Below are 14,047 nucleotides of genomic sequence, written 5' to 3'. Positions count from 1 at the left end.
AAACGGATTCCTGAAAGAGAAATTATGTTTAATAAACCTGTTGGAGTTTTTTGAGGATGTAACTAGCAGAATCAATGGGCAGAATTTTATGGCCCTGTTTTGGTGGGGATGAGGCTGAAAAATGCGGCAAGACATTATAAATCCCATTGACTTCAGCAGGAACGTAAAATCCCGCTTCCGTAAAATTCTGCCCTATAGGGGGAATTGGTGGATGCAGTATATTTAGACTTTCAGAAAGCTTTTGATAAAGTCTCACACAAGACGTTTGTAAACAAAATTAGAGCTCATAGGATTAGGGGTAATATACTAGCATGGATTGAGAACTGGTTAATGGACAGAAAACAGAGGGTAGGAATGAGGGTAGGAACAGAGGGCAGGCTGTGACTAGTGGATATTGCAAGGATCAGTGCTTGGGCCCCAGCTATTCACAGTCTATATCAGTGATTTGGCTGTGGGGATTAAATGTAATATTCCCAAATTTGCAGATGACACAAAATTAGGTGGAAATGTGAGTTGTGAGGAGAATGCAATGATGCTTCAAGGGGATTTGGAAAGGCTAAGTGAGTGTCCAAAAATTTGGCAGATGGAGTACAATGTGGAGAAATGTGAGGTTATCCACTTTGGTTGGAAAAACAGAAATACAGAGTATTTCTTAAATGGTGAGAGTCTGGGAAGTGTTGAACTTCAAAGGGACTTGGGTGTCCTTGTTCATGAGTCACTGAAAGCTAGTATGCAGGCACAGCAGGCAATTAAGAAGGCAAATGGTATATTGACCTTTATTACAAGAGGATTTGAGTAAAGGAGTAAAGATATCTTACTGCAATTATATAGAGCCTTGGTGAGACTGCACCTGGAGTATTGTATGCAGTTTTTGTCTCCTTACCTCAGGAAATCTATACTTGCCATAGAGGGAGTGCAACAAAGGTTCACTAAGCTAATTCCTGGGATAGAGGGATTGTCCTATGAAGAAAGATTAAATATACTGGGCCTTTATTCTCTGGAGTTTAGAAGGATGAAAGTTGATCTCATTCAAACATACAAAATTCTTACAGGGCTCAACAGAGTAGATACAGGAAGGATGTTTCCCTTGCTGGGGGAGGGGGGGGAGTGGTGGGGTGTGGTCTAGAACCAGGGGGGACAGTCACAGAATAAGGGGCTGGACATTTATGATTGAGATGAGGAGGAATTCCTTGATTCAAGAGCGTGGTGAATCTTAGGAATTCTGTGCCCCAGAGGGCTGTGGAGGCTCAGTTGTTAAGTACCTTCAAATCTGAGATTGATAGATTTCTACATATTAAGAACATCAAGGGATACAAGGATAGTGCAGGAAAATGGTGTTGAGGTAGAAGATCAGCCATGATCTCATTAAATGGTAGAACTGGCTCAAAGGGCTGAATAGCCTCCCACTCCTTTTTATGTTATGAAACACACAATTGTGAAAGGTAGATTGATGAGGATGAGGTCAAGTAGATTTTTTCCCTCTTGTTGATTCCCTCACCACCTGTCAAAGATCCAGTCTAGCAGCTATGTCCTTTAGGGCTCGGCCAGCTCGGTCAGTAGTGGTGCTACTGAGCCACTCTTGGCGATGGACATTGAAGTCCCCCACCCAGGGTACATTCTGTGCTCTTTTCACCCGCAATGCTTCCTCCAAGTGGTGTCCAATATGGAGGAGTACTAACTCATCAGCTGAGGAGGAACGGTAGGTGGTAACAAGTAGGAGGTTTCCTTGCCCATGTTTGACCTGATACCATGAGACAGGACTGGGGTCAATGTTGAGGACTCCAGGGGCAACTCCCTCCAGATTGTATACCACTGTGCTGCCACCTCTGGTGGGCCTCTCCTGTCGCTGGGACTGGACATACCCAGGGATAGTGATGGTGGTGTCTCGGACATAGTCTGCAAGGTATGATTCGGTGAGTATGACTATGTCAGGCTGTTGCTTCCCTAGTCTGTGGGATAGCTCTCCTAATTTTAGCACATGCTGCCAGATGTTAGCAAGGAGGACTTTTCAGGGTCGACAGGGCTGGCTGTTCTTTTGTTTCTGGTGCCTAGGTTGATGCCAAGTGGTCCATTTGGCTTCATTCCTTTTTTACTTTCTAGTGGTTTGTTACAACTGAATGGCTTGCAAGGCCATTTTAGAGGGCATTTAAGAATTAACTACATTGCTGTTGGTCTGGAATCACATGTAGGCCAAACCATATAAGGGTGGCAGATTTCCTTCCCTAAAGGACATTAGTGAATTAGTGAATGCTGTGATTAGTGAATCCTGCTGCTATTTCTGATGTTCTTAACATAGACAGCAATCGTGCCAAATTTGGACATGTCACATATATCTTTTAAACAATGAGAATGCCTTTCCTTAATATTTGCTTTAATACAATTGCTTCACAGATCTGAAAACAATGAGTGAACGTGTCAAAAACCGCTATTACGTGACCAAGAAATTGTTCATGGCAGACATGCAGCGTATCTTTACCAACTGTCGAGAATATAATCCTCCAGAAAGTGAATACTTCAAGTGTGCCAACATCTTGGAAAAAAACTTTTACAGTAAAATTAAAGAAGCTGGACTGATAGACAAGTAACTTCAAAAGTTTATTTTTTGTGGTGCTCTGACTAGTCAATGCTAGTTTAATGTACTGTAGAGTATATAGGTCTATTACAATGCCTACCAGTAGCTTTAGAAACTGGCTGCTGTAGATTTTGTGGGAATTTCCTCATGCAGCCAGTTGCAATTCGAAACAGGTTGGATCAGTTTTGCACTCTAAGAGCTCTTTCACATAATGAGAAAGTGTTGAGACCTGGGTCACTAGCTCCAGTAAATAGATAATATTTGGAGCACAGGCATGTGAACAAATGCCCATATATGCTTGGTTCAGTGAGTACTTTGATTTAATTGCTGAACCTTCACATGTCTAACCAGTGGTGTAGGGTGTGGCGTGTAACCATGCTGGATAAGGAGGCTGATGACAATGTGCTCACAAATTTCTGAGTAAGCAGTGCTACTTACCCTGTTGCTTGTGAGCTTCTGCTGCCTACTTAGTGAGTGCTCAAATCCACACTTTTCAGTTATTTATCAATCAGCTGACTATCCTGCTGTTCGTGGGGAGGTTGTAACCAACCACAGTGATGAGAGACTGGAAACAAGGCCATCTCTATGGCAGATTCAGTGAGGCAATACCGAGCCAGACAGGTCCGTAGTTCTTGCATGCTGTCGATGATTGACCTGGCTTACTGAAAAGACCTGATGGGGGTAGATTTTTTAATCGGGGCTGGGAGTTCTTCCCAATGAGCTCTATATCACTACAAGCCAGACCCTCACAGTTAGGGTGGCACCGGCTGGATAAGCTGCTGGGAGCTTCCTAATGCGCTATGCTAAAAAGCTACAAGGTTTTACCTAGTTAAACTCCACACACATTTGGAGGGGGGGTGGGGGGGTGGGGGGCGGGGTTCCTAAACCTTGCATCTCAAGTGAGGCCCTAAAGTGAAATAGGACAATGTGTGTTAGTCCCCCCACCTCACCAAAGGACAGGCATGGGGATCATGATGCACTTGTACCTTCTGATGCAGGCAGATGTCAAACTGCCTGCTACCTGGTCATTCAAATGCTAGAAACTTTCAGCCCAGCGATAAACACAGTGCTGAATGACTGCCTACCTGAACGATTGCATGCCTGAATAAGGGGTCAAAAAGTTTTTGTGAGGTTAGCACCACTTAAAGCCTGCCTACACGTCTTAAAGGGGAGATGCCTTCTGGCTCTAGCAGGTGCTGGAAGTGGCTGGGGAAGAGCATCTGACCTACAAGAAGAATGAATCTGGCAAAAACAGGGGCGTAGAATGTGCTGCACGGTTCACCAACACCGCACTGGAGGCCTTGGTGCATGAGGTAGACTGACTGAGCCAGGAGACCCTCCAGACAAGTTTTGTGAAGGCAGATCATCATCGCTGTCAATACAGTCAATGTAGCCTGAAAACCTGGATGCCATTTAGAAATTCTAATGACATCACATGAGCGGTCATGGTCAGTGAATTTATCCTCAACTACCAATAAATCTCTATCAACCATAATGCAAACCTCATTTGTATCCTCACCTCACTATCAAAACTGCAGCAAGCCTTTCACTCACTGCTTGCACACATTATAACAGCCACATCACCCAAATAAGTTTCACTACGCTCACTGACATGCTTCCCTCTCTCTTGCATAACAAAGATAGCAGGGACTAACTGGAGTGAGACAGGCTATCTGCATGGTCTCAGCCCATTGGAGGAGGAGAAGATGCTAGCCACCATCGAAGCAGCCATGACCAAGGCTGTGGCCAACAGTGGAGCTGAAACCATTGAAGTAGGTATGCTCATACCTAATTCCACTCCTTTTAACACCTCACAATCTCTTCTGATTTACAAGCCTCCATGGTATAAGGATGGACTCTTATTTTCCCCTAAGGCCCTCTCCACACAACCCTACCCTTGTGCCTTTCTCCTAACAAATACTAAAGGACAGCAACCTGGCCAAGCAGTCGTTCAGGAGTGTTAAGTTGTTGAGGGAAAAGTGATTGATGATGAAGAAACTCTGACACTCAGGCACCAGCTCAGATCCTGACACACTGCCTATTTTATCGGATATCTTACAAAAGGAATTTGCACACGGTGAGAAATGGGCACGTGGCTTTAAGCCTGACTGGAGGAAGAGTAGCACAAGTTCCAGCATACCAGAGAGCAAGGCCTGCTGAAGAGGATTCAGATGAGGTCGTCGATGGGGTGGCGCACAGAAAAATGCTGATAGGTATGGATACATAAGTGCTTTGTGCATTGGCAGGCCTGCCAGAAAGCCTGATGTCATTGTCAGGGAGCATGGAGGAGTCTGGCACTAACCTTTCACTGGGCTTTGCAGAGCTCGAGGCCCATCCTTTCCAACATAGAAGAGATGGTCAATTCCATGAAAACACTTGTTGGACTATGATGCAGCATCCATGGCTGATGTCCCAGCTTCCATTGAAGCAGAAGCTGAAGTCACACAACATCTGAATGCTGTGGTGGCAGCTCAGACTAAGTCACACAAGCTCAGTTTAATGTCATGCAGATGCAGACTATTGCCATCATGGCTGTGGATAACAGTGCTCAAAGTGGCTTGCAGGGTCTCTCAGTGAGTCAACAATCTGTTCTGGCAAATTAGTAAAATTGCTGATGTACTTTCCTAGGGGAGATGCAATGTTTCCGTGAAGCACAAACCTGCTGACCTTTCAGGATGATTGCATTTGTCCTCCCAGCACTGCCACTCCTCTCTGTTTCCAATGAGCCCAGACTACTGCCAAGATGGTACAGTTGGAAACCAGACCTTCTAGAGCAAGGTAACCCTGCAAGGCCATCTGCAGTCTCCTCCAATAAAAGTCAGCTGTCTTCTGCCAGTCATGATGCAGCTGCTGGGATAGCACAGCATAGGAGCACTAGGCCCAGCAATAGCACAAGGACAACAGGCACTAAGACAATGCACAAGGTTGATTAGTTGATCTTTATATGGAATATTGGATGGTTTGTTTGATAAAGATGGTTTGGAATTTTTTTTGTGATAGCTTTTGTTTCAGCATTGGGTCTAAGAGACGGTCCATGAAAGAGGTGTGGGATTATTGTCAAATGGTAAACTGTGGTTATGTTCAATGATACTGCTGTCGGAGGAGCTAATCAAAGATAGCTTGGAGAAAGGGGATGCCTCCTACCTTCCTCAATCTACACTTCCTCAACTGCTAGCCGTAAAGCTGATGCCACAGGTTGTGCCCTCGTAATGCCGAGATTTTGAAGGAGGCAGCAGACCATAACAAGTCGTGACATACGCTCTGCTGAGTATTGTAGGGCTCCTTTACAGTGATCCAGGCAGCAGAAGTGTTGCTTGAGCATCAGCATGGTTTGCTCGATGATATTTCGTTTGGCAGCATGGCTCTCATTATATGCATGCTGCTGATGTATGTGGGTTGCGCACATCATTCATGAACCAGGTAGTTAGTGGATAATCCTTGTCGTCCACTTGCCGTCCTCTGGTCACTCATTGCGGCTCAAATGGTAATGGTACAGATTGGCATAAAATAAAGGCAACGTGGCATATGCCAGGCTACTGGAAATTGATATGCATGATCAGCTGAATATGGTTGCACAGCAGCTGAACATTGAGAGAATGGAGCCCTCTGCGATTTTACAACCAAATTCAGATGCAGTTCCCACAAAGCAACGTATATGTGGTCAGTGGCACCTTACACTATGGGGGTGTCCACTATCCTAGCAAAGCCATATTCGTGCTCTCCTTGCAAAGAGAAAAGGCAATATAATTCCCCTCTCTTTGCATATAGGATGTCAGCCACCTCTCTTATCCAACAGTGAACAGCAAACTGAGATGTTGGAGATGTCCCCTACTCCAGCCTGAAATGAGACCCACATAAAAAAATTCATAAATACATCACCTTCACAGCCGATGACAGTGCTATCCTCATCCTGCCCTGAGGCTTGAGGTCCGCCTGCAATAAGCAACAGATTTCAGTGAACAATTCCTTAGTGAAACAGAAAGGTCCCACGCATTATTCCTAGATTAGATTGAGGTAGGAGAATTAATCTCTGAAATCCCTGGATGCACATGGCCTCCTGTCCCTCATCGCTAAAGCAGCTTGTCATCTCTGTTGCCTCGCATTCTCCTGTAGCCCAAGGGTATTAGAAACTACAGTACCCTGCCTGGGAGCAAGCAGTGTGAGCAGAACCCTCAAAGTGAGAACAAAGGGCTTCACCACCTACTACATCGAGCCCTATAGATTCTACCAAATTTAAATCGAAGTACAAACCAACAAGTACTTCTACTAATCCAGCAACAGCCAGTAGAACTCAATCAAGCAACAACGAACTTGAAAGTGGATGACAATTCCTTTCAGTAGTGCTGGGTAGGGGTCCTTACTCCTGATGAGCACATGTTAGCTGTACAAGATTAAGAGAGGGCGTTAACTGAAGCATTCAGATGGAAAATGGCATCACAAGAGTCAAATCAAAGTTACACGCTGACTGAGATTAAAATCTGCCTACTCTGCATACTTATGGCACACTATCAACTACATCAGATGGTGTCCATTTAGCCCCCACTTAGAAGGGAGTGTGTGCAGTGGGAATGCCATTTTGTATCCAAAACAGCACTCATAGAACAAAAAATGTGGGTGCTACACCAAATTTTGCAGTCCATGTGTCAACTCCACATCCATAAGTAAAAACTGGATTTCTGAACATTTTGGTTTGAAAACCTGAATGTAAAGGGTTTCTGACTATCAGACCCCAGTGCTCTAAGAGAGACATCCTGTACAGTGTAATTGCGAGTTTTGCATTTGAAAGAATGTAAACATTTTAAAATAAGTTGAATTATTTAATATTTAATTACATTGGGGGAAAAATCTATAGTATAAGACTCTCTCGCAATGTAGACAGAAGCTGATCATTTTACATTTCTTCTAATGACTGAATAATTAGACAGTCTCCTTTCCAGGGATGAAATTAATTGATTTCAGGAATTTTTTTTCTGCAATTAAGGTTGGGGCTGCTGAATCTTGCACCTTAGATTCATCTGTGCACTGAAAGATAAGCATGAAACTGGCTAGAATACTTAAGAACATTCTTTCTCCTCTGATTAGTATGTGATCAGTGTTTAGAGGTGCATGCACCCATTGGATATATTACCAATATTTGCTTACCAGACTGCATCCTCCTGATCAGATGATATTTTATCCAGGAATGTTACAGTGTATCTGTATCTAAAACAGATAGTTGACTGCAGAATTAACATCTTACACTCTTTCATGACACATTGGCAGTTTGAATTCCCTTGCTAGCCTTCACTTACTTTAAATACTTCTAGCAATGACGTATTCTAAAATCTTAAATTGAAGACCACAGTTGTAGCCACATTATATTTCTCAATACTAAAACAACTAAGGCTAGCTTTCATGTACCTTAAAAAGGAATTTCCACCGTTGTTAGCTTTTTATATGAACATAAGAGAACGTAAAATCTTGTGTTGCTATAAATGATGGAAAATTTTCAACAATTGAACGGGAATCTTGACACACTAAAAAAACTAAACTATTTACAGGATTAGAGAAATGCAATTGGAGGGTGTGGGGAGGTGAATTTTGAGGCCCTTTACCCAGTGGAAACATGCTGGTAGCACCCCATAAGTGGTGGGGAATGATTTACCACCCTGTTCCTGCCATCACTGTGGTCACTGAAAATTACCCCCAAGCATATCACTAAATGACCAGAATACCCACCCAAGTCAGGCTGTAGATTTATTGGGATTCTATGATCAACATATAGGACGCTGTTTGTCATTTTAGGGTTGTACTGGGATAAGTTTGCATTGCATGTACTTTGTTCAGAATAAGCTGACATTCTAACCAAAGATGAGCCCAAAGTTCGATTTTCCAATAGTTTTGTAAGGCCAGGAGGAGCAGAGTGCTCTCATCCAAGCTCCACAAAAACCACAAAATCAGTCACCATTTACTGCACCACAGACCTAACCATTTCTGACTGGAATGTCAGATGTTGCAGTGGTCCCAACGTGGCAATTTGCCCCAGGATGCCCAGTCTCTGCCACAGCCTGAAGACAATTTTAATGTGGCTAGGCCTTTAAAATGGACCTTGTGTTCCACAGGGACTGTTGGGTGCTGAAATCCAGACCAAGGGACAACTAACCTGTTTTATTTCAGTGAACAGATAAATTTGTTCTGATCCTGTCCCCATTTTTGTTTCCAAATGCACACCAGTATGTCTTATATAATTAGTTTTAAAAATATTTTTAAGGTTATGGCTCCCAGTGAACTTCTAATATTTTGATAAAAGCAAAATACTGCAGATGCTGGAAATCTGAAATAAAAAACAGAAAATTCTGGAAAAGCTCAGCAGGTCTGGCAGCATCTGTGGAGAGAGAAACAGAGTTAATGTTTCAAGTCCATATGACTCCTCTTCAGAGCTAAAGAGAAGAGCTCCGAAGAAAAGTCATAAGCACTTGAAACAGTAACTCTTTTTCTCTCCACAGATGCTGCCAGACCTGCTGAGTTTTTTCAGCACTGTTTTTATTTCTAACATTTTGCTATTTGCTTCCTAAATTAGCTATTTTTGTTATTGTTGAAATACTTTACTTCAGAGAAGAAAGTTTGATTTCATAATCTGGGATTAAAATAAAGTTGTTTTGTCAGAAGTGAATTCTTTTTAAGTTAGTCCTTTTACGTTTTTTGATCCTCATCAAAACTGGAGTATTATGTAATCAAACACTGAGTTCTAGTAGCTAAGCCATCCAATTACTTTGCACCTCAAGAATAAATTTTTCCTACAAACAATTGAATCTGTTGTAGATACTGAAACATCCTTAACAGTTGCAGCTCCATGAGTTACATGAAGGGCAGGAGGTAACACATACAAAGTCTGTGACTTAAACCATTACAATAAATTCTTAGCATTTTCAACAAAAACAAACTTGCATTATTGTGTATTGGCCAATAACTAATTTGCAGTTTTAAACAGGACTCATCTCTTAAGTGACTGAATTCCTGATGTATTCCTCATTTTACATTTAACTTTACATTAGGCTTTTTCCATTTCTTTGATCCTTCTTCTTTTAGTTCCCTTATTTATATTGATGCTTGTTGTAATCATGGCTGAAAAGGGGGAAAAAAATCACAGAACTATACATTACTGTTCAAAAGAACAAGGTTGCTCAACTTTTATATTTTTGGGCCCTAATTGAGAGCCTTGGGGATCATAAGTAAAGTTTATTACTACATTCCCATTCGTGTGTATGATGCTGGTATTTATACTCCATGCAAGCCTTGCCAAATTGACTTTCCTAAGCTTAAAGGGCTGGTTTACTAGGACTCATTGAGGGGAAAAGGGAGGGAAGGTTGGACACCCCTGTAACATAACACTTCACAAGTTCAGATTATTGGACGTTCCAATTAAGTGAAGAGTATACAGCTGACACAAGTATATTGCATGGTTTATGCATGACAAGAAGCAGGCAAAATGCTAATACAATACAATGCTAGGCAATACCAAAACTCATTTTCTTTGGGAAATATATAAATGTAATTATGATTTCCCCTCATAACTCAAGTAGCAAATATTGTAATGGCTAACTGTGGTGTGAAAGAAGGTCATTAACGCCAGTCTTCACAAATGCTTTTTTCTAAGGGTATTTTAAGTTATGAGAACATATGTACAAAAGTTTAGCTATTTACTGCAATTTATTTGATGGAAGAGTCATATCCTTACAATGATGAGTTGAGATGAGTAGAACGCTGTCTACATATTTCATTTAATATAGCCAGAAGATAGCAAAACCTTTAATGCATATTTAAATAATTATCTCTGTTTGCAATGACACAACTTCCTGACTGAAATTGTGCTCATCTTCATTTAAATAGTCCATCCTAAACTTAAAGATATTGCAATGCCTACAAAAAAACCCTCAAGTTTCATTGGGTCTTAATTTTCTTAAACTTAAATATTGCACTATTGCAGTAACTACTGTAGTTAAAATGCTGTGATCTAACTTTATCTACATGCAATCTTATTTGTTAAAAAAACATATTCAATTTTGTACCATTTCTATAATTCTCTATTCCTTTCCAAGTTTAGTTTGCAAAATTCAATTTAGAAATGTAAAACTCAAACTTGAAGTGCTTTTAACAGCATTTGTTTTGCAAAACAGAATTCCTTATTATAGGAACTAGAAAAAGTTTTGTCCTGTTTCATCATACTGTGCTACATATTAAGTTTTCCAATTTTTAAATCCAAAACCATTTTAATTTGTTCTTAAAAAAGTAGAAGAGCTACTCTGGAGAAATTGTGCAAATGTGATTCGAGGTTAAACCCAGAATCCATTTTTCACTTTTTATGGCGATTTCCCATGAATGTGGAATTAATCATCATCCGAATTTTGAAGACGACAAATTTCAACAGGTGATTACATTTGTGGAACACCCACAAGTGTTACAGTATGCTTGGTAAAAATAATTCTCATTTTCTTTTATATATAATGGGTAGAATTTCTGAAAGCACTTTGATATTAAAATGGATATTGCATCCTATTGTTAAAGTCAGGATGAATGTTCCAGCTTTACATGTTGGATGCATCATTGGACAAGTGGCTCCAAACATTTTCATATTCATTTGAGAGCTGTTGTTAATACTCATGTGATTGAATGTAATACAGTCAAAGAAAGATTCCAAAGCAAACTAAAACTTAAAATGCTATGATTCAAGCCTGTACGGCTTGTGCTTTCTACCAATAATCTGAAAGCCAGCCTTAATTGTGGGAACATAATGAACATAATTTAGGTCGTTGAACATCAAAGCTTTTATTCAGTAGCTGAAACAAAGTAATTTAAAATGTTTAATGTTTTCTTTTCCAAAAATCTCTCCTCCAGCGGTGCAAAATTAGAATGTAAAAACTGAAAGACTAACAGGTTTTCTAAATTTTTCCTTCATTCATTTTTAGGGGAAAATAGTAGATTTTGTGCAATAATGTAAACTTCACTTTTGTGATTTTTGTAAACTTTTGTATTTGCTATCTATACAATAAATGTCATTTGTAAAATTAATATATTGTACCAAGTTAAAAATAAATGGTGTAATTTTCAAATTATGTACTTGAATACGGCATATTCCTATATTTAATTTCCAGTGTTGGCTCTCTTAACCCCTGTCCCCTCTAAACTAGATGATTTGACAAGACAGTGCATATCACTTTTCTAGTTTAAATTTTTACACTGCCATTATAGAATATTATCTCAATAGATTTATTTTCCACAATGATCATAAACCTGATAAACCTTTCAATTCAAAGACTATTTCAGCAAATTGACAAAATATTGGGTCCCAGAGCAGGGCAATATCCTTGCAGATACTATAAGGTGGTACTGATGGCAGCTGCTAAGCTGTACTGTGGGCAAAATTTAACTTGTATTGAGAATAAAAAAAAGCAGTGAACTAATAGTGGGGGAGGGTGGTGGAAGAGGTGGAGCTTCACAAGAGCTAAACACAAATTTTCACCCTTCCCTGCAACTATCCAAAGCTCAGTGAATAATGCAGAATTTACAGTTCACACCTTAGCAGATAAACCCCTGTGCATCAAAAGTGTCGTTTAAATCAGAATGTTAAATTAAATACTAAAGTGATGCTTTGTAAGAGGCCAAGCGGATAGAAACTGCTGTCTGCCATAATTCCTGGCTCTACATGCTGGCATTCATGTACATGGTGGTAATGTCACTGAACTACTAATCCAGAAACCCAGGCCAATGCTCAGGGAACATGGGTTCAAATTCCGCCACAATTTAAATTCAATAAATTAATAATTCTGGAATTGAAAACTAGATTCAGAAATGGTGAACATGAAACTATCATCAATTGTCATTAAAACCCATCCAATCCTTTAGGGAAGGAAAACTGCCATCCTTATCTGGTCTGGCCTACATGTGACTTCAGACCCACAAGCAATGTGGTTGAAATCTCTGAAATTACACAGCAAGCCACTCAGTTCAAGGACAATTAAGGATGGGCTGAGTTTGCCAGCAACACCCACATCCCATGAAAGAATAAATAAAAAATATCTGGCTGTTTCATTTGTATCTACTGCCTTGTCATTTATTTCCATCCACAGAAATGTATATCTGAATGGGCGTAACAGAGAACTCAACATTGGATTCCATGCTGTTGCTTATGTAGCAAACTGTAGCTACCTGACCTCAGAGCTTGCACAAAGCTAATCAAATATTGGAGAGACCAAATGTAAACTGGGCGGCTGCTTTGCAGAACACCTGCGGTTTGTCCGTAAGAATGACCCAAACCTTCCTGTCGCTTGCCATTTTAACACTCCACCTTGTTCTCTTGCCCGCATGTCTGTCCTTGGCTTGCTGCATTGTTCCAGTGAAGCCCAACGCAAGCAGGAGGAACAGCACCTCATCTTCCGACTAGGCACTTTACAGCCTTCCGGACTGAATATTGAACTCAACAACTTTAGGTCTTGAACTCCCTCCTCCATCCCCACCCCCTTTCTGTTTCTTCCCCCTTCCTTATGTTTTTTCCAATAATTTATATAGATTTTTCTTTTCCCACCTATTTCCATTATTTTTAAATATTTTATGCCCCCCCCCACCCCCACTAGAGCTATATCTTGAGTGCCATACCATCCATTCTTAATTAGCACATTCGTTTAGATAATATCACCAACTCCAACACCTCTGTGTCCTTTTGTTCTTTTGTCTGTGATGTCTTTTGATTATCTGCTCCTATCACTGCTTGCTACAACCACACCCCACCCCCCCTGCACTTCTCTCCCCCCACCCAACCCCCCACCTTAAACCAGCTTATATTTCACCCCTCTCCTTGGATTCACCTAGTTCTGTTGAAGGGTCATGAGGACTCGAAACGTCAACTCTTTTCTCCGCCGATGCTGCCAGACCTGCTGAGTTTTTCCAGGTAATTCTGTTTTTGTTTTGGATTTCCAGCATCCGCGGTTTTTTGTTTTTATATCTGTGTTTAATTGACTGCCACTCCTCTTCAAGAAATGCCTACCTTGAAGAAGTTTTGTTCGTCTCTGCGACAAGATTTCCGTATCTCTCTTTTGCCTTGTTCACCTTCATTGCTTTCCATTTCTCTCCTGGTGTTTGACAAGATGTTTCCTAAAACCCGCTTTCACAGCCATATCTCCTTTCTCAGTGACTGTCTCCGTCTCCGACTTACCCCACGTGAATTTCAACTAAAATTCCACCCCTCATGTTTCGAACCCACCCAGGATTACAGGTATCTCCGGGACATAAAATGTTTCTTGGACTGCTGTTCCTGTCACATTCTGAGATCCACACTCAGTGCAATGCGCCGCCATATGAACACACTCGACCTCTCCCTCCAGCAGTACTGTCGTACCCTTTTTGAAAACTGCGCTTGCCCCCAGTTTCATTTTATTCTTTATCTCATCCGATGCCTCAACAAGAAACTTCTCTTTCTCTCAAGTGCTAAGGAACGCAAAC

The 14,047-nt window shown here is 41.0% G+C and overlaps 1 protein-coding gene across 4 annotated transcripts in view; it reads left to right on the top strand.

Annotated features, from left to right (window-relative positions):
* Positions 1-14,047, top strand: part of kat2b (K(lysine) acetyltransferase 2B) — a 127,720-nt gene that overhangs the window by 100,269 nt on the left and 13,404 nt on the right. For 2 of the 4 annotated variants that reach the window (XM_041183467.1, XM_041183469.1), the window contains exon 18: positions 2,392-2,581. In XM_041183467.1, coding sequence (XP_041039401.1) covers positions 2,392-2,581 — 190 coding nt within the window. Of the gene's footprint in view, positions 1-2,391; positions 3,411-14,047 lie in introns of those variants that run through there. The other 2 variants (XM_041183470.1, XM_041183468.1) reach the window with 1 other exon arrangement.

Source organism: Carcharodon carcharias, chromosome 3 (assembly GCF_017639515.1).
Source record: "Carcharodon carcharias isolate sCarCar2 chromosome 3, sCarCar2.pri, whole genome shotgun sequence".
Lineage (NCBI taxonomy): Eukaryota > Metazoa > Chordata > Chondrichthyes > Lamniformes > Lamnidae > Carcharodon > Carcharodon carcharias.
This window is presented reverse-complemented; position numbering and strand designations above follow the sequence as displayed.